General features: G+C 38.9%; 1 protein-coding gene across 4 annotated transcripts in view; it reads right to left on the bottom strand.

Moving 5' to 3' along the window:
- The window catches only part of GDPD4 (glycerophosphodiester phosphodiesterase domain containing 4), a 121,511-nt gene extending 101,731 nt beyond the window's left edge, over positions 1–19,780 (bottom strand). The window contains exons 1-3 of one of the 4 annotated variants that reach the window (XM_023645661.2): positions 19,668–19,780; positions 16,308–16,510; positions 12,186–12,289 (exon numbers count right to left, since the gene is read on the bottom strand). In XM_023645661.2, coding sequence (XP_023501429.1) covers positions 12,186–12,289; positions 16,308–16,496 — 293 coding nt within the window. In that variant the 5' untranslated portion in view covers positions 16,497–16,510; positions 19,668–19,780. Of the gene's footprint in view, positions 1–12,185; positions 12,290–14,954; positions 16,511–19,667 lie in introns of all 4 variants that reach the window. The other 3 variants (XM_023645666.2, XM_023645662.2, XM_070273259.1) reach the window with 3 other exon arrangements.
- Positions 19,781–20,958: the final 1,178 nt, after the last annotated feature.

The following is a 20,958-nucleotide window of genomic DNA, read 5'->3' as shown; positions in this document are numbered from 1 at the left end:
TGAAGTAAAAGAGAACGTAGAGAAACAATTCAATGAGTTCAGGAGCTATATCACAAAAGAGACTGAAACTATAAAGAAGAATCAATCAGAAATATTAAGAGATGAAAGACACAATGGAAGAAATACAACAAAATATGGATTCCCTGAACACTTGAGCAGACACCATAGAGAAGTGTATCAGCATAATCAAAGATAAACATGTTGAAATGCTCCAGATAGAGGAGGAGAGAGAACTAAGACTAAAAAGAAATGAAGAAAGTCTCCAAGAAATAGCCGACTCACTTAGGAAATGCAACATAAGAATTACAGGTATTCAAGAAGGAGAAGAGAAGGAGAATGGAGTAGAAAGCTTATTCAAAGAAATAATAGCAGAGAACTTCCCAAACCTAGGGAAGGAAATCCATGTGAAAAAGGCCACCAGATCTCCCAAATATGTCAATGTAAAAAGACTTACTGCAAGCCATATATTAGTGAAACTGGCAAAACTGAATGACAAAGAAAGAATACTAAGGGCAGCAAGGCAGAAGAAAATAACCTACAAATGAACCCCCATCAGACTTTCAGCAGATTTCTCTGCAGAAACCTTACAGGCTAGGAGACTGGAATAACATATTCAAATCATTGAAGGACAAAAACTTTCAGCCAAGAATACTCTATCCAGCAAAAATATCCTTCAGATATGATAGAGAAATAAAAACTTTCCAAGACAAACCTAAGTCAAGGGAGTTCGTAGCCATGACACCCTCCCTGACAAGAAATCCTCAAGAAGGCCCTCATACCTGAAAAATGTGGGGTGTGGGGGGTGAGAAAGGGGTTACAAAGCACAGAGTAAGGAGTTAAATAGGTAGACAAAATCAGAGCAGGAAAGCAAATACTCAAGTATAGCATTAAAGACAAAGGGAAGGAAAAGACCAAAAACAAAGATAATCTTGTCATTTTAACCACAAACTCATAACTCAAGATGGAATAAGATGTGAGAAAAACAACTTAGGAGAGGAAGAGGAAAGGGACTGAATTGGTTTAGTCTGAGGAAATTAGAGGCCATCAGAAAAAGGGCTATTTTTTTTTTTGAGGAAGATCAGCCCTGAGCTAACATCTGCTGCCCATCCTTCTCTTTTTGCTGAGGAAGAGTGGCCCTGAGCTAACATCCGTGCCCATCTTCCTCTACTTTATATGTGGAACACCTACCACAGCATGGCTTGCCAAGCAGTGCCATGACTGCACCCAGGATCCGAACTGGTGGACCCCAGGCTGCCAAAGCGGAATGTGTGCACTTAATCACTGCACCACTGGGCTGGCCCAGGAAAAAGGACTATCTTATCCATAAGATCTTGAACACAAACCTCAGGGTAACCACTAAACAAAAAAACAGAAGAGAGACACAAGTAATCAATAAGGAGAAAACAAAGAAACACAACATAAAAAACTCATAACTCGATTGGTAGACCAAAATACACAGGATGAGAAACAAAGGAAATGCAGGAGAACTGGAAAATAAAATAGCAGCATTAAGCCTTCATATATTGATAATCACCCTAAATGTAAATGGACTGAATTCTCCAATAAAAAGACACAGAGTGGCAAGATGGATTAAAGAACAAGACTCAACAATATGATGCCTTCAGGAAACACATCTCAATTCCAAAAAGAGGAAGGTTGGCAACAGATGTCAGCTCAGGGCCAGTCTTCCTCACAAAAAAGAATTTTTAAAAAAGTAGAGGTGGTAGAAAATGGAGTAAAAGCCATATCTGAAAAGATGATGACTGAGAACATTTCCAAAATGATGAAAAATACTGTATTTGTCTGGGATCACTCAGAAAAGGAATTACTGTAGGGTTAGACCTTATGCTATTATAGAAGCTGCTAGAGAAGGCTATGTAAGGCTGTTACATCTGCTCTGATATTAGGCCACTGGGTGATGTTTATACCTCTAATTTAAGTACTGATATATATGATTAACTACTATTAACACATATTATTTTCAATTGTAGAGGAATGTAGAAGAGAAAAATTCATATATATCCTCATATATGATGTATATTGTGTGCGTGTGTGTATATGTATATACTATATATATATATATATATATATATATATATTTGGTAAATATGTAAATTAGAGAAGAGACAAACAATAGAAAAGATTAACAAAACTAAGAGTTGGTTCTTTGAAAAGATAAACAAAATGACAAACCTTTAGCAATGCTAACAAAGAAAAAAAGAGAGGACCCAAATAAGTAAAACTGTAAATCAAAGAGAAGACATTACAGTTGATACCACAGAAATACAAAGGATCATAAGAGATTACTATGAACAACTATCTGCCAACAAACTGTACAATTTAGAAGAAATGGATAAATTCCCAGAAACATATAACCGACCAAGACTGAATCATGAAGAAACAGAAAACCTGAACAGTCCAATACTGAGTAAGGAGATTGAATCAGTAATCAAAACCAGGACCATATTGTTTTACTGGCGAATTTTACCAAATACTTAAAGAAGAATTAACACTAATTCTTCTCAAACTCTTCCAAAAAAATGAAGAGGAGAGAACACTCACAAACTCCTTTTACAAAGCCAATACTACCCTGATAACGAAGGCTGATAGGCACACTACAAGAAAAGAAAACTATAGACCAATATTCCTAACAAATAGAGATGCAAAATCTCACAACAAAATACTAGCAAACTGAATTCAGCAGCACATTAAAAGGATCATACATCGTGATCAAGTGGGATTCATCCCTCTGAAGCAAGACCGGTTCAACACACACAAATCAAAAAATGTGATACATCACATTAACAGAATGAAAGATAAATATATGATCATCTCAATAGACGAAAAAAGAGCATTTGACAAAATTCAACATCCATTCATGATAAAACCTCTCAACAAATTGGGAATAAAAGGAATACACCTCAACCTAATAAAGGCCACATATGACAAGCCCACAGCTAACATCTTACTCAATGGTGAAAGGTTGAAAGCTTTTCTTCTAAGATCAGGAACAAGACAAAGGTGCACATTCTCACCGCTTCTATTCAACATAGTACTGGAAGTCCTAGCCAGAGGAATCAGGCAAGACAAACAAATAAAAGGCATCAGAATTGGAAAAGAAGAAGTCAAATTGTCTCTATTTGCAGATTTCATGATTTTATATATAGAAAATCCTAAAGACTCCATCAAAAAACTGTTAGATCTAACTAACAAGTTCAGTAAAGTTGTAGGATACAAAATCAATGCACAAAAATCAGTAGTGTTTCTACACACTAACAACGAATTATCTGAAAAAGAATTTTTTTTGAAAAATCCCATTTACAACAGCAACAACAAGAAAATATCTAGAAATAAATTTAACCAAGTAGGTGAAAGACCTGTACATTGAAAACTATGAAAGATTGATGACAGAAATTAAAGACAAATAAATGAAAAGATACCCCATGTTCATGGACTGGAAGACTAACATTGTTAAAATGTCCATACTACTCAAAGCCATCCATAGATTCAATGCAATCCCTATCAAAATAAAAATGGCATTTTTTACAGAAATAGAAGAAACAATCCTAAAATTCATATGGAACCACGAAAGACCCTGAATAGCCAAAGAAATCCTTAGAAAAAAATAACAAAGCTAGAGGCATCACACTTCCTGGTTTTAAATTGTATTACAAAGCAACAGTAATCAAATCACTAGGGTACTGACATAAAACAGACACATAGACCAATGCAATAGGCTCTAGAGCCCAGAAATAAACCCATGCATATATGGTCAACTAATATCTGACAAGGGAGCCAAGACTACTCAATGGAAAAGTTCTCTTCAGTAAACAGCGCTGGGCAAACTGGATATTCACATGCAAAAGAACGGAACTAGACTCTTATCTCACACCACTCACAAAAATTAACTCTAAATGGATTAAAGGCCTAAACCATAAAACTCCTAGAAGAAAATATAGGGGAAAAGCTCCTTAACATGGGTCTTGGTAATGATTTTTTTGGTAAGACACCCTAAAGCATAAGCAACAAAATAAAACATAAACAAGTGGATGGAGCTGGCCCGGTGGTGCAGCAGTTAAGGTCACATGCTCCACTTCACTAGCCCAGGGTTTGCCAGTTCGGATCCTGGGCACTGACCTACTTACTACTTATCAAGCCATGCTGTGGCAGGCATCCCACACATAAAATAGAGGAAGATGGGCACAGATGTTAGCTCAGGGCAAATCTTCCTTAGCAAAAAGAGGAGGATTGGTGGTGGATGGTAGCTCAAGGCTAATCCTCCCCCTCTAAAAAAAGAAAACAATCAGTCTAACACGTGTCTGCACAGAAAAAGAAATGATCAGGGCCCGGGTCTGTGGCCGAGTGGTTAAGTTCGCATGCTCTGCTGCAGCAGCCCAGGGTTCGGATCCTGGGTGCGGACATGGCACTGCTCGTCAGGCCACGTTGAAGCGGCGTCCCACATCCCACAACTAGAAGGACCTGCAGCTAAGATATACAACTGTGTACAGGGGGGGTTTGGGGAAATAAAGCAGAAAAAAAAAAAACAGATTGGAAACAGTTGTTAGCCCAGGTGCCAATCTTTAAAAAAAAAAAAAAAAGAAAAAAGAAAAAGAAATGAGGCAACCTATAGAATGGGAGAAAGGGAGAAAATATGTGCAAATCTCACATCTGATAAGGAGTTAATATCCAAAATATATACAACACAGCAAAAAAACTAACAACCTGATTAAAAATGGGCAAAGGACCTGAGAAGAATTTTTACAAAGAAGATATTCAAATGGCCAACAGGTACATGAAAAGGTGCTCAACATCACTAATCATCAGGAATATGAGAATCAAAACCACAAGGAGATATCACCTCATACCTGTTAGAACAGCTATTATTGAAAAGATGAGAGATAAGTGTGGGCAAGGATTTGGAGGAAAGGGAACTCTTGTACACTGATGGTGGGAATGTAAACTGGTACAGCCCCTATGGAAAACAGTATGGAGGTTCCTTAAACAATTAAAAATAGAACTACTATATGATCCAGCAATCCCACTTCTGGGTGTATATCTGAAGGAAATAAAATCACTATCCCAAAGAGATATCTGCCCCACCATGTTCACTGAAGCCTTGTTTACAATAGTCAAGAAATGAAAACAACCTAAGTGTCCATTGATGGATGACTGGATAAAGAAAATGCGATACACACACACACACACACACACACACACACAAATATTCAGCCATAAAAAAGAAAAAAAATCTTGCCATTTGCAGCAATGTGGATGGACCATGAGGGCATTATGCTAAATGAAATAGGTCAGATAGAGAAAGGCAAATACTGTATGATCTCACTTCTATGTAGAATCTATAAAAAGTGAACTCATAGAAACAGAAAACTGATTTCTGGTTGCCAGTGGCGGGGGGGCGGGGGAGCGGGTGGTGAGGAATGGGGTGAAGGTGATCAAAAGGTACAAACTTCCAATAACAAAATACATAAGTTCTGGGGATGTAATATACAGCATGATGACTATAGTTAACAATACTGTATATTTGAAAGTTGCTAAAAGAGTAGATCTTTAAAATTCTCATCACAAGAAAAAAATTTATAGCTATGTGAGGTGATGAATGTTAACTAAATTTACTGTAGTAATCATTTTGCAATATATACATATATCAAATCATTATGAGGTATAACTTAAATTTACATAATGTTGTATGTCAAGTATACCTCAATAAAACTGGAGCCAAGCCCACAGCTAACATCATACTCAGTGGTGAAAAGCTAAAAGCTTTTCCTCTAAGGTCAGGAACAAGACAAGGGTGGAGGGGGTAGTGTAATTAAAATGTTCTAAGATTCTGGCAATATGGGGAAATGGCCAATGTAATCACGTGCACACTCTAGCCACTTTTATTCAACATAGCATTGGAAGTCCTAAGCAGAGCAATTAGGTAAGAAAAAGAAAGAAAAGGCATCCAAGTTGGATAAGAAGTAGTACAACTGTCACTATTTGCAGATGACATGATATTACATATAGAAAACCCTAAAGACTCCACCAAAAACTGTTAAAACTAATAAATGAGTTCAGTAAAGTTGCAGCATACAAAATCAATATACAAAAATCCGTTACAGTTCCATACACTAATAATGAGCCATCAGAAAGAGAAATTAAGAAAACAATCCCATTTACAATTGCATCAAAAAAATAAAATACCTAGGAATAAATTTAACCAAGGAGGTGAAAGACCTGTACACTGAAAACTATAAGACATTACAGGCCTACTTCAACAAACAAGAAAAATCTCAAATAATCTAACAGTGCACCTAAAGGAAATGGAAAAAGAAGAATCAACAAAGCCCAAAACCAGTAGAAGGAAGGAAATAATAAAAACCAGAGCAGAAATAAATGGGATAAACAAATGACAAGCAATAGGATATATTAGAGTATATGAGGAAGACATTTGGTGTAAACCTAATTTGGCCTGATCTTGTTTTTCCAAAAGGGCCTAACATGGCCGTTGAACATGCATTGTATACCTGCTTTAAGCATTTGCTATGTCCCAAAGATAAGACCAAATGGCCTTAAGATAAAGAAGCAACTTCCCCACATTGGCATTTCCTTAAGCATAAACATCTCTCTCTAGGCTAGGAATTGACTGCTGTGCCCATCCTGTGACCACCCAGCTCGAGACAACAGATGGGCTACTGCTGTGTCCACCAAACAGCAGACCTACTACCTGGTGTGTCCATCAACTGCTATGCCGACAGGGCAATCTCGTGACTACTGTAAAAGGGACATTTCAATTATATGTGATACACGTTCTTTGATGGTATATAACCACTCTGTACAGCCCCACTTCTTTAGTGCCCTTCCTTCTTTTTTTTTTTTTTTTTTTTTAAGATTTTATTTTTTCCTTTTTCTCCCCAAAGCCCCCCGTACATAGTTGTTTTGTATATTCTTCGTTGTGGGTCCTTCTAGTTGTGGCATGTGGGACGCTGCCTCAGCGTGGTCTGATGAGCAGTGCCATGTCCGCGCCCAGGATTCGAACCAACGAAACACTGGGCTGCCTGCAGCGGAGCATGCGAACTTAACCACTCGGCCACGGGGCCAGCCCAGTGCCCTTCCTTCTTTGGGGAAGGAAGGCCCCAGGCTAAGCTAGTCCTTAGATCTGGCTTATAATAAACTCACTCCAATTTTCATTTATAGATTGGTTATGGATTATTTTCATCAACAAATGAAATACAGACTAAAAAAACAACAGAAAAAAATCAATGAAACCAAGAGCTGGCTCTTTGAAACAATAAACAAAATTAACAAACTTTTAGCTAGACTCACCAAGAAAAAAAGAGACGGGGCCAGCCCAATGGCACAGTGGTTAAGTTCACACGTTCTGCTTCAGCAGCCCAGGGTTCGCCAGTTCCGAGCCTGGGTGCAGACCTACACACCACTTGTCAAACCATGCTGTGGTAGGCGTCCCACATATAAAGTAGAGGAAGATGGGCACGGATGTTAGCTCAGGGCTAATCTTCCTCAAAAAAAAAAAAAAGAAAAAGGAGAGAAGGCTCAAATAAATAAACTCAGAAATGAAAGAGGAGAAATTACAATGGACACCTCAGACGTACAAAAGATTCTAAGAGAATACTACGATAAGCTATACGCCAACAAACTGGTTAATCTAGAAGAAATGGATAAATTCTTAGAATCATACAACCTTCCAAAACTGAATCAAGAAGAAATAGAGAATTTGAATAGACTGATTACCAGTAAGGAAGTTGAAACAGTAATCAAAAACCTCCCCAAAATTAAAAGTCCAGGACCAGACAGCTTCCCAGGTGAATTCTACCAAACATTCAAAGAAGACTTAATATCCATCCTTCTCAAACTCTTCCAAAAAATTGGAAAAGAGGGGAAGCTTTTACACGCATTCTATGAAGCCAACATTACCCTGATAACAAAACCAGACAAGTACAACACAAAAAAAGAAAATTATAGGTCAGTATCACTGATGAACATCGATGCAAAAATCCTCAACAAAATACTAGCAAATTGAATACAACAATACATTAAAAAGATCATACATCATGATCAAGTGGGATTTATTCCAGGGATAGAGGGATAGTTCAACATCTGTAAATCAATCAATGCAATACACCACATTAAAAAAATGAAGAATAAAAATCACATGATTGTCTCAACACATGCATAGAAAGCTTTTGACAAAATACAACATCCATTTACGATAAAAACTGTGAATAAAATGGATATAGAAGGAAAGTATCTCAACATAACAAAGGCCATATATGGCAAAACCAGAGCTAATATCATTCTCATTGGAGAAAAACTGAAAGCTATCCCTCTGAGAACAGGAACCAGATAAGGATGCTCACTTTCAATACTCTTATTTAACATAGTATTGAAAGTCTTAGCCAGAGCAATCAGGCAAGAAAAATAAATAAAAGGGATCCAAATTGGAAAGGAAGAAGAGAAACCGTCACTATTTGCAGATGACATGATTTTATATACAGAAAACCCTAAAGAATCCACTAAAAAACTTTTAGAATAAAAGAATACCATTAAGTTCCAGGATACAAAATCAACATACAAAAATGAGTTGCATTTCTATACACTAACAATGAAGTACCAGAAAGAGAAATTAAGAATACAATCCTATTGGGGCCAGCCCGGTGACACAGCGGTTAAGTTCGCACATTCCACTTCTCGGCGGCCCAGGATTCACAGGTTCGGATCCTGGGTGCAGACATGGCACTGCTTGGCAAAAGCCATGCTGTGGTAGGTGTCCTACATATAAAGTAGAGGCAGAGGGGCACAGCTGTTAGCTCAGGGCCAGTCTTCCTCAGCAAAAAGAGGAGGATTGGCAGCAGTTAGCTCAGGGCTAATCTTCCTCAAAAAAAAAAAAGAATACAATCCCATTCACAATTGAAACAAAAAGAATAAAATATCTAGGAATAAACTTAACCAAAGAGGTGAAAGATCTGTACACTGAAAATTATAAAACATTGTTGAAAGAAATTTAAGACACAAAGAAATGGAAAGATATTCCGTGCTCTTGGATTGGAAGAATTAACATAGTTAAAATGTCCATACTTCCTAAAGCAATCTACAGAGTCAATGCAACCCCTATCAAAGTTCCAACAACATTTTTCACAGAAACAGAACAAAGAATCCTAAAATTTATATGCAAAAACAAAAGACCCTGAATAGCCAGAGGAATCCTGAGAAAAAGAACAAAGCTGGAGGTATCACACTCCCTGATTTCAAAATATACTACAAAGCTGTAGTAATCAAAACAGCATGATACTGGCATAAAAACAGACACACAGATCAATGGAACAGAATCAAGAACCCAGAAATAAACCCACACATCTATGGACAGCTAATATTCGACAAGGGAGCCAAGAGCATACAACGAAGAAAGGAAAGTCTCTTCAATAAATGGTGTTGGGAATACCGGACAGTCACATGCAAAAGAATGAAAGTAGACCATTATCTTACACCATACACAAAAATTAACTCAAAATGGATTAGAGACTTGAATATAAGACCTGAAATCATTAAACTTCTAAAAGAAAACAGGCAGTACACTCTTTGACATCAGTCTTAGCAACATATTTTCAAGTGCCATGTCTGACTGGGCAAGGGAAACAATAGGAAAAAATCAATAAATGGGACTACATCAAATTTAAAAGCTTCTGCACAGCAAAGGAAACCATCAACAAAACAAAAAGACAACCTAACAAGTGAGAGAAGATATTTGCAAACCATATATCTGATAAGGGCTTAATATCCAAAATATACAAAGAACTCATGCAGTCACTATGGAAAACAGTATGGAGAGTCCTCAAAAAATTGACCTGAACTACCATATGATCCAGCTATTCCATTGCTGGGTATTTATCCAAAGAACACGAAAGCACAAATGCATAATGATACATGCACCCCTATGTTTACTGCAGTTATTCACAACAGCTATGACTTGGAAGCAATCTAGGTGCCCATCAAGGGACGAATGGATAAAGACGATGTGGTATATATAAACAACGGACTACTACTCAGCCATAAGAAATGACGAAATTCAGCCATTTGTGACAACATGGATGGACCTTGAGGGTATTATGCTAAGTGAAATAAGTCAGAGGGAGAAAGTCAAATGCGGTATACACGTATATATACCACATACACACACAAAACAATATTATTCAGCCATAAAAAAGAAGGAAATCTTGCCATTTGGGACAACATGGATGAAACTTGAGGATATTACACCACATGAAATAAGTCAGAAAAAGATAAATACCATATGATCTCACTTATTTGTGAAATCTGAAGGAAAAAAAAAAACCAAAACCAAAACCCAAATTCATAGATACAGAGAACAGATTGGTGGTTGCTAGAAGCATGGGGTGGAGGGTGGGCAAAATGGGTGAAGGTGGAAAAAAAAAAGTACAAACTTACAGTTATAAAATAAATAAATCCTGGGGATGTAATGTACAGCATGGTGACTATAGTTAATAATACTATATTATATATTTGAAAGCTAAGAGAGTAGATCTTAAAAGTTCTCATCACAGGAAAAAAATTGTAACTATGTATGGTTATGGACATTAACTAGACTTATTGTGGTGCTCATTCCACAACATATACAAATATTGAATCATTACGTTGTACAGCTGAAACTAATATAATGTTACAGGTCAATTATATCTCAACAAAAAGTTTTTTAAAATTGGGGGAAAATTTATAAATCTAAAGAAACATTTTTGTATTTCAAGTGCTGTGGAATTATTCAGAACTGATCCATAAATAAAGATTGCTTATAAACTGATGAGAAAACTTACTAAAGATCCCACAAGATAAATGGGCAAAGGAAGAAAATTTAAAAGAAAACAAATTAGTTAAATAAACTAGTTTGAAACTTATTCAATGATTAAAATAAAACAAAATAACTTCTATTTAGAAAATTAATAGACAGTATTCAAAATTAGAATAATTAATACTGTCAGTGGCAGTTAAAATAGAAACTCTCATTACCTCTGTTGTGAATGGAAATTGCTACAACCTTTTGAGAAAGTATTTAGGCAATAGGCGTAATGAATTTCACAAGGGTTTATTCTTCTTGACTCAGTAACGCCACCTGTGGGAATCTATTCTAAGAACACAAGTCAGAATAGAAAGATTTCTCTGCGCTCTAATTTTACAAAAACAAGAAAATTAGGAAACTCATAATGCCTAACAATAAAAAGTGGTTAAGTAAGTGTATTATAGCATCTTCATGTCATGAAATATTTTGAAACGATTTTAAATGATGTTCATTAAGAGTTTTAATAATTTGTCAAAATGTTTGTAATTATTTTAAGTGAAAAGGAAAAACAAAATTATATACATGGTATGAGCATAATAATATAAAAATAAGCATAGGGAAAAAAAGGCTGGGAATATACCAACACATGATTATCACTTGAGAATAAAACTAAGCAGATTTTTATATTTTCTAATTTTTTGCATTTTTCATATTTAAAATAACAAACTATATTTCACTTCTATAGAGGGGAAAAGAAACTGTCTTCCATTTTTTAAAAAGCCTCATACTGACACATACCACTATCTCCCCCAAATACCAAATAATAGTAAGATTTGCAACAATCAAACCAGAGAAACTGAAAGAGCTGGGAGTAGTCCAGGGATAGGAGTTTGGGCATGAAAGGGTGCTGAAAAGGGACAGCCATTTCTGTGTTCAGAGTCCTAGGAAACTCCCTAAGGACAGAAGGAAGAGGCAGAGCCTGGAGCTGAGGAACAGACATGAGGGTTCGTGGACAGAGATCATGAAGACCAAGTGGAGTATGCATCAGTAAACCAGACAAAAGACTGAGGAACAAGGTCTCAGAGAGTCATCTGAATAGAAGGACTGGGGACATTGAAACACAGAGAAAGCTTCCCACTGAGCCAGATTGGTCTAAATGTGAGAGTGAGCACAAGCAGAAGAGAAGCATAATAGGTGGGGGTGCTGAGCATCCTTATCCCGCCCCAGAGTCAGGCTTCTCATCCGCCAGCTGTGGAAAGCCCAATTTTTGCCACCCTCCCTCTTATGCTACCAGATCTTTTCAACCTGAGGTAGGATCCAGGTAGCTTTCAGACCAAAGAGCCCTTACATAAATGAAAATACAAAACCTGAAACTCACCAGTCAAAGCCAAAGTATTCGTTTGAGGTTTCTATCCACACGTAGAGCAACGTGACAGACAAGCAAAATGAAGCAACCAGAAATGGGTAAAATAACCGCTCTCTCTGGGAAGAGAAAGAAGTCTAATTTAGCTCCCATTTATCCATGTTAGCTCAGAAATATCTGTGGATACTTGCCAAAGGTCTGTACAGTTGTAGTGCCATGCATTACCCTCCTCAGGCTGCAGTGAACACTGTGTTCTTTTTACCCCTATGGAATTTTGTATAAGCCTATTTATAACATTTATTACACTGAACTGCAATTATGTGTTTATATGTTTGTATCTGATGTGACAGTTTCTTCTTTGAGGAAAGGGAACTTGTGTTACACATCTCTGTATTGCCAATATCTAGCATGGTGCCTTAAATGCAGCTAGCTCTCAACAATCATTTGTTGAATTCATCTACCTCTCTATCTACCAAATATCTGTTCAGTGACTCATTCACTGAGTCATTCATTCATTCATTCATTCATCATTCATCAGTTCATTTAATCATTAATCTACCCACATTTGACATGGGAGGGTGGGGGGAAAGGGTTTGAGAATAAATCTTTCTTTGAGTAGCTATTTTGTGCCAGTACAATGCTAGGGATTTCACAAGCTACTTACATTTGCTTTACTTCTCAATATAGCCATATAAGTTAGGTATTGTTAACTTCATTTTACAGAAGAACTAAAGCTCAGAAGGATAAAGCAATTGACTCAAGGTCACAGGGCCAAGAAGCGGCAAAGGCACCGCCCAGATCTGTGAGCCCAAAGCCAGGATGGCGGAGATCTTTACAGAGCAGGTGTTCAAACTGAGCCTTCAAGGCAACCCCCTACACTGAAAACCGTATCACAAACCAGCCATGCCAGAGATTGCCAAACCCTTCCGGGAACATTAAATTTAGGTTGCTACCTGAATTATAATCCTAACACTTTTATATCACATGAAAACAAAATTCTGCCTCTTTGGGTCACTGATTTTTAATCTGCTAAAAATGGATAGAATGATCCCTGCCCTGTCTAAATTATGGAACTATTGTGAAGAGTAAGAATAAAGAAGTAAAATGGAAAACATAGAAATGGTATTCCAAAAAGATGAGAGACATTACAGGTATCAAGGCACTGAACTCCCACTTCCTGAGTATAGGAGGATGAAGAGCACAGTGTTTGACTCAGGTCTTAAACTCACTCTCTACACAAAACTTGCATAGACTTTCCAAAACATGTACCAGGTAATGCCACTCCCCTGCTCAGAACCCTCCCAGAGTTTCCTATTGTATTAGAAGATCATCTAAACTGCCTGCCATGGCCCACAGGGTCCCACATGATCAACCCCTGACCATCCCTGACCTCATCCCATTCTACACACTGACTCCACTTCTGAACTCCACCCACACTGGCCTTCATTGTTTTCAGAACACGACCCAACCTGTTCCCTCCTGAAGAGCTGTGTACTTCCTTGTTCCTCTGCCTGGAATACTTTTGCCCCCAGATGTACACATGGCTGGCTCTATCTCTTCATTTAGGAGACAGGCCACATGTCACTTCTTTGAAGTCTCTAACCACTCTAATCACTTTCCCATCCCAGTTTCTAACATATTTTCCTATTTATTATCTTCAAAGCTCTTATCACTACCTGAAATCATCTTTCTTCATTTATTATTACCTAACTCATGCTACTAGAATGTAGGCTGCAGGAGGGCCCGAAGTCTTGGTTAGCTTATTCACTGTGACACATAGTAAGTGTTCAATAAACTTGTTTTTGTTGAATAAATCCATTTCCTTATTTTGAGTCTGTTACATTCTTGCTCAAAAATTTTCAAAGGCTCCCCACTGTTTACAGGATAAAGTTCAAATATTTTAGCTTGACATAGAAATGCTTCATAATTTGATCAAAATATTCCTTTCCAACCCTATCACTTACCACTTATAGTCTTACATGTGCCTAAATTCAATACTGGAAATTCATTTTTCCCTAAATACACCACTGCATTTCTCTATCTCTGGACTTGAGACCACTTTAGTCCCTCTACCCAGAATCCCCTGCACCATCATTTCTATATGTGAAAGTTCACTTCCACATCAGTGACTCCGAGAACAGTAATAATAGTAACAGCTAACATTTATTGAGTGCTAATTATGTGCCGAGCCCAATTATTCGGTGTTTCCATATATTACCTCTTCTATCTTCACAACAAACCCTATTGGTGGGTACTGTTGTCTCCACCTCCATTAGTCTAATGAGGAACCTGAAGCACCAGGATGTTAAGTAACTTGCCCAGTGTCCCACAGTGGTAAAGCTCTAATCTGGAGATAGTGGTGAAGCCAAAAATTGAACCCAGGCAGTCTTTCCCCATAACACAAGAACTTAGCTCTTATGCTAAATGCTATACTCCTTCCTCTGAATAGGGGCCTTGAGAATCATCTAGAGACCTTGAGAATTATCTAGTTCAACTCCCTAGCTTTAGAGAGGCTCAGCATATCACAAAACCAGCCCAAGGGCAGAGCCGGAATTAGAACCCAAAGATACTCCCAGGCTCTGGTCCAAGGATTTTTCCATCATACCACACTGCCTTGAATGTCACCTTTTCCATGAAGCCTCCTTTTATCTTTCCCTTTATGTCCTTCCTTATAGCTCTTTTGACTTACTACCTCATCCCTAAGTAATAAATATCTGTTGAATCAATTCACTGTTCTCCATCTTTACCATCACTATTCCAATCCAGGCCACCAACATCTCTTACCTTGAATATTGCTGTTGCTTTCTCTTTGAAGGCAAAGACGTCTCCTTGCATTAGTTTTGTACCTTCCAATGCATCCTCACATGATCAAATAATCATTCCAAAACATAGCTTAGGCAACATCACTAGCTTAAAATCTTTAGGGACTCTTTATTCCCTACGTGGCAGAGGTCAAATTCTTTAAACTACACAACATCTGACTCATCTCTCTCTAGCTTCATTTCCCATCACTTCTCCATCCATATCCTCAGTTACACATAAAATAAAACTTACACCAATGCCCTCTGACAACTCCTCCGGTACTATTTCTTCTGCCATCCCCTATTCTTTACATATCCAATTCTTAATCATCTTTCAACTTCTATATAAAGTTATTTTCAGTCCCTCCCTTGGCACATGGATGCATGCACGCATGCAAACACACACACACACACACACACACACACACACACAAAGTATAGCACTTCTTTTACTATATTGAGATTATGTGTGCACTTGTGTTTTCCTCCACAGAGTGTGAATTCCTTGAGAGCATGAATCATGCCTAAGGCTCCTCTGCTATTCCCAGTCACTAGCATAGAAGCCAAATATCTGGGCACGAAAGGTAAAGAGGACAGAAGAACACTCCTGCCTAATCCAGGGAAGCTTCTCATTTCCACCCCTTCCCCCAGCTCGGGCATAGGAAATTAGTGATCCAATCCGTCAGACTCTCAGACCCTAGCTGGACCATGTTTACAAGTAAGTGAAGGTACATGATATGGCCCTCCTCTTCTCACTCCAGCATGCTCATCACTGGGTCTTTTATATCATATAGCCCACCAGATGGTCCCAACATATGGCTTAGAAAAAGAGGCCCTCAATGAGGTGAGGCCACAAGCCACTATTTAGCCTCACCAGAGATCTTTATTAGGGAAAAGCAGGCATTAGCCTGACCAGTAATAACGGAGCATCTTGTTTCTCACTTGCTGTTTTTTTCCTCACAAGCATAGCTCCTTTGGGAAACTCACAATGAAGAGAGAATTAAAGATTCAGGCATTCCTGTAATCCCTAGCCAAAAACATCTAATTGTACCTAAACTTCATTTTTTCTTCAAGGTTTACTGAATGAGTAAAAGCAAAAGTGAATGAATAAATGAATGACATAAAAAGAATACAAGTGAAAGAAAATGAAGAAAACCAGCACATGTTTCAGTAAAGTTAACTTTGGCTCCAGAATTGAGACAGTCTTTTCATGGAGGAAGTAGGCCCTAGCACACCCAGTCCTTGAGACTCTAATGAACCCTCATGGAGTTAGGGACCAGCCCAAGTTCCCCCTATCTGAGAAAGTGTGGTCCAGCTCCTTCCCAACTCTCTGTACCCAAGAGCAGCAGCAAATTTTATGGCTAGATTTTTTCTCCCGTTTGACTTTCCACTTGCAGCTGTAGCAGCCAGTAATGAAAGTGAGATAGCATTGGTGGTTGAAATAGCATATAATCCCTTGAGTATGCTTTTTCTGGCTTCTTGTCCTCTGGCTTCTGGGCTCAACACTGTTGACCTTCGTAGGCATGGTTCACCCTTTTGCTGGAATGACAAATAAAACAATCAGGATGTAGTAGCTCCTTCAAATGTTTCCTATCCCACCATTCTACAGAAAATTCCATCAAAAATAGATGGACTAAAAAAAAGTTTATAATCTAGGATAAAGCACTGGATTTGGTGTAGAAGAGCAGAGGTTCATCTTACCTTTCCCACTACCTTGTGGAGTGTTTACCGCAGTTATTGAACCATTCAAGGCTTAATGGGACCTTATTCTCTGTTCTAGCCAACTAATAGACGCTGAAAACATCAAATTAGATAATATACATGAATGTGTTTTTTATTTTTTTATCGAGGACATAATAGTTTACAACATTGTAAAATTTCAGTTGTATATTATCATCTGTCAGTCACCATATTTTGTGCCCCTTGACCCCTTATACCCACCCTCAATCCCCTTCCCCTCTGGTAACCACTAGTCTGATCTCTCTGTCCATGTATTTGGTCATCTTCCACATATGAGTGAAATCATGTGGTGTTTGTCTTTCTCTGTCTGGCTTATTTCACTTAACATCATACCCTCAACGTCCATCCATGTTACTGCAAATAGGATGACTCTATCTTTTTTTATGGCTGAGTAGAATTTCACATCTTCTTCATCCATTCATCAGTTCAAGGGCACTTGGGTTGGTTCCACATCTTGGCTATTGTGAATAGTGCTGCAATAAACATAGGGGTGCAGAAGTCTCTTTGAATTGTTGATTTCAAATTCTTTGGATGAATACCCAGCAGTGGAATAGCTGGGTCATACTGTATTTCGATTTTTAATGTTTTGAGAAATCTCCACACTGTTTCCCACAGTGGCTGCACCAGTTTGCTTTCCCACCAGCAGCGTATGAGGGGTCCCTTTTCTCCACGTCCTGTCCAACATTTGTTGTTTCTTGTCTTGGTAATTATAGCCATTCTAATAGGTGTAAGGTGATATCTCATCATAGTTTTGATTTGCATTTCCCTGATGATTAGTGATGCTGAACATCTTTTCATGTGCCTGTTTGCCATCCATATTAGTTCTTTGGAAAAACGTCTGTTCACATTCTCTGCTCATTTTTTGTTCAGGTTGTTTTGTTGTTGTTGAGTCGTATGAATTACTTATATATTTTGGAGATTAACTCCTTGTCAGATATATGATTTGCAAATATTTTCTCCCAGTTGGTGGGTTGTCTTTTTGTTTTGTTCAGGGTTTCCTTTGCCTTGCAAAGCTCTTTAGTATGATGAAGTCCCATTTGTCTATTTTTTCTTTTGTTTCTCTTGCCCGAGTAGATGTGGTATTTGAAAAGATCCTTCTAAGACCTTCAAAGGTAGAAAGAACAAATTATGTGGTGTGTGGCTTCACATCATCATTAAGAACCCAGACATCTTCCATCTTGTTTTTCCACTGCAGCACAGGGCTTCCTTCTCAGGGTCCAAAATGGCTGCTCGAACTATATCCATCACTCCAAATTCCAATTAGCAGGATGGAGGAAGGAAAAAAGAAGGGAGGGATATCTAGCTATCCCTACTGCATTTTCTCACCCCACTGCAATAGGAAAAAGTTGTTCTCATACACAGAAACTTTCAGAGAATGTGTAGAATTAGAGAAAAAAAACCCACAACAAATAAAGTTAGTCTTGCAGGACTTGATCCCAGGTAACAGTCTCTACCCCTGAAAACTTTCTGTTGTGCCCCAGTTTCTTTTTTGTGAAAGGCACTCTAGTGCCTTGAAGCCAAAGTCAAAAAGCCAAGGAGTCAACTCATGGTCAGAGGGTACTGTAAAGTTACATGGCAAAGGGTGTAAATACAAAGGGTGTAACTAAAGGAAAGGTGAGACTTGGGGCCAAATGGTACCATCCACCTCACTATACATCAAATCAAAAACATCAGACCAAAAAACCTTGAGGCAAAAAGTGTAAGTAGAGACAAAAAGGGACATTAAAACATTACATAATGATGAAAAACGACTAAAAAAAAAGAGAAGACATTTCAATTTGTAGGCAACCAATCACATAGCCTCTAAAGGAGAAAGAGACAAATCCACAATCACGGTGGAAGAGTTAGCACACTTCTCTCAATAAAGGATATAATAAGCAGACAAAAAAGTCTGTAAGGATACAGAAGATTTCAACAGGGTTAACAAACTAGTCAATATTTAGAGAACACCGTACTCAACGACTGCAAAATTTCTTTTCAAATGGAAACGGAACATTTTTCGAAAGTGATACTGACCATACAACTGGTTTTAATAAACTTGTAAGAATTGAAATCTTAAGAGCATTTTTTCCGCCTACAGTGCAATTAGGCCAAAACAAAAGGTCTGAGGCTAAGAGGATGGTAAATTGCTCGAACATTGAATAAAACACAGCATTTTAACCAGAATCATTACCACAACCATTTTCCACATTATCTACAGATCCTTTAACTTTGTCTCTCCCAGCCAAGGTAGCCAAGTTCACGTGAAAACTCAATAATATTTAGGGAAAGATCAATAAATACTGTTTCCCTTCCAGACCTCTTCTCTGATTTCCAAACCCACATATCCCACAGCCTACTGAAATCTCCACTTGGATTTTTCACAGGCATCTCAAAATTAGGATGTCCAAAACGGAACCCTTGATTTTCCCTTCAAAATCTATTCCTCCTGAAGTCTGTCCCATCTCAGAAAAGGGCGCCACTGTTCACGCAGCAGCTTGAGTCAAAAACCAGAGCATGCCCGTTAGGATGGAGAAACCAGAACAAGAATTACCCTCCCGCCGTAAACAACCAGAAAACCGGACAAACAGGAAACAACTATTTTCAGACGTTGAACGACAGGCAGCGTCGGGCTGGGATCGCCGAGAGGAACAAACGAGCAGAGCCGTCACACCGGCCGGACTTCCGGACAGGCCGACCGCAGGCCAGCCCTGGAGGCCCAGCCGAGCCACCCGGCCTGCCGTCGGGCTGCGGGGCTTGGGGCCCCTGACCCCAGTGGGAACGGACATCGGCGGAGGCCCTTTGGGCTCAGCTTCCTCCCCTGAGGATAATGGCAGCCTCAGGTTCACCGGCCGGTCGTAGGGAGCTGACTGGGCCGAAGTGCCTCAGGTTGGGCTGCCAACTTGCTAATATAAATGTAGCTTCCCACTGCTGCAAATGCTTAAGGGGGAAGCATGGGGCTGGACACATCACTTACGGTGACTTCAGAGCCCCAAACCCAAATCTGGCTTTCGCGCCGTAAAAGACCAGCGTCTCTCAAGATGGCGACCTGGTTAAAGGAAGCGGCGTCGCGCGTGGGCTGCAGGGCGTGGCCAGCGCCGGTGGGCGTGGCGATGGGCGTGGCCTCGGGCGGCCCGCCCAATCTTGCCTCCGAACGCTGCTTTTTAACTGTGCCTTTTAAGGTATGCTCTGTTTTGTTTTGGTTCCTATAAAAATAACTTAAGCATAAACTTAGTTCATGTTAATCATTTAGTTAGAGCATTAACTATTTTTTGTAGCCCAGTTATTCAGATTGTCCCTTTTTTTCCCCCCATTTTTTCTTGTCTTTTTTTCTTGTTTCCTAACCTGCTTCAATGGGCCTGTTTTAGCTTTGTTGCTTGTTTAATCTTTGATTCCTCTGGCAATTTCTCTACCTCTGACCTCATTTCTGAGCTCTAGACTCTTGGATCCAACTTGCTGCTGGTCATCTTCCTCTGAGTGTCCTGCTGTAGACACCTCAAACTCGGTAAACCCTAACTTGAATGATCTTTCCCTTCAACTCTGCTCCGTCTCCTGTGGCTCCTGTGGGTAAATGGCAAGATCTGAAACCAATGCCTCACTTTTAACTCTTCTCTTTTCTTTGCAACCCCCTGCCCCGACACACACCCCGAACTAATTCTGCTTATTATACTTCCTATCCATATCTGTTAGTCATTCTTGCGTTGCATTTCAATTGTCTGCTAGACCTCTAACGTCTCAGTGGATACCAGCTGCTTAGTACTGTTATGGTGAGGGTTAAGGCTGTTACTGCAGCAGACTCCCAAAGAATCTCATTACTTCCAGTTTAGTTTTTCCAAAAATCTACCTTTCAAAGAGCAGCTAGTGATCTTTTAAAAATGCAAGTCTGACCAAGTTTGAATAAATTCGTTCCTAAGGTTAAAGTTTAAATAAATAAAAATTCATTCCTAAGGTTAAAGTTTAAGCTCCTTAAATTGGATCCTGTCTCTCTCTCCAGCTTCATCCTCCTCCTACTCTCCTTCACCCCCATTCATACTGAAACACCAGCAAAACCAAACTTCTTATACTGCTCCCCTACACCATTGTATATCTTTATTCATGCTTTGCCTGCTGCCGGGCTTCCCCACTTCCCACCCCCAGCTTTTACAGGCTAACTCCTTTTGTTGGTGTAAGACAGCTCAGGAAGCCTTCTTTGATCATCACCACCTATTCCTCACCAACACACTCCGTTAAGTACTTCCTCCTCTTGTCCTTTTTGTCCCTCCACATAA

Source organism: Equus caballus, chromosome 7 (genome assembly GCF_041296265.1).
Source record: "Equus caballus isolate H_3958 breed thoroughbred chromosome 7, TB-T2T, whole genome shotgun sequence".
Classification (NCBI taxonomy): Eukaryota; Metazoa; Chordata; class Mammalia; order Perissodactyla; family Equidae; genus Equus; species Equus caballus.
Note: the sequence above shows the minus strand (reverse complement) of the source record. Positions and strands in the feature narration are given on the sequence as shown.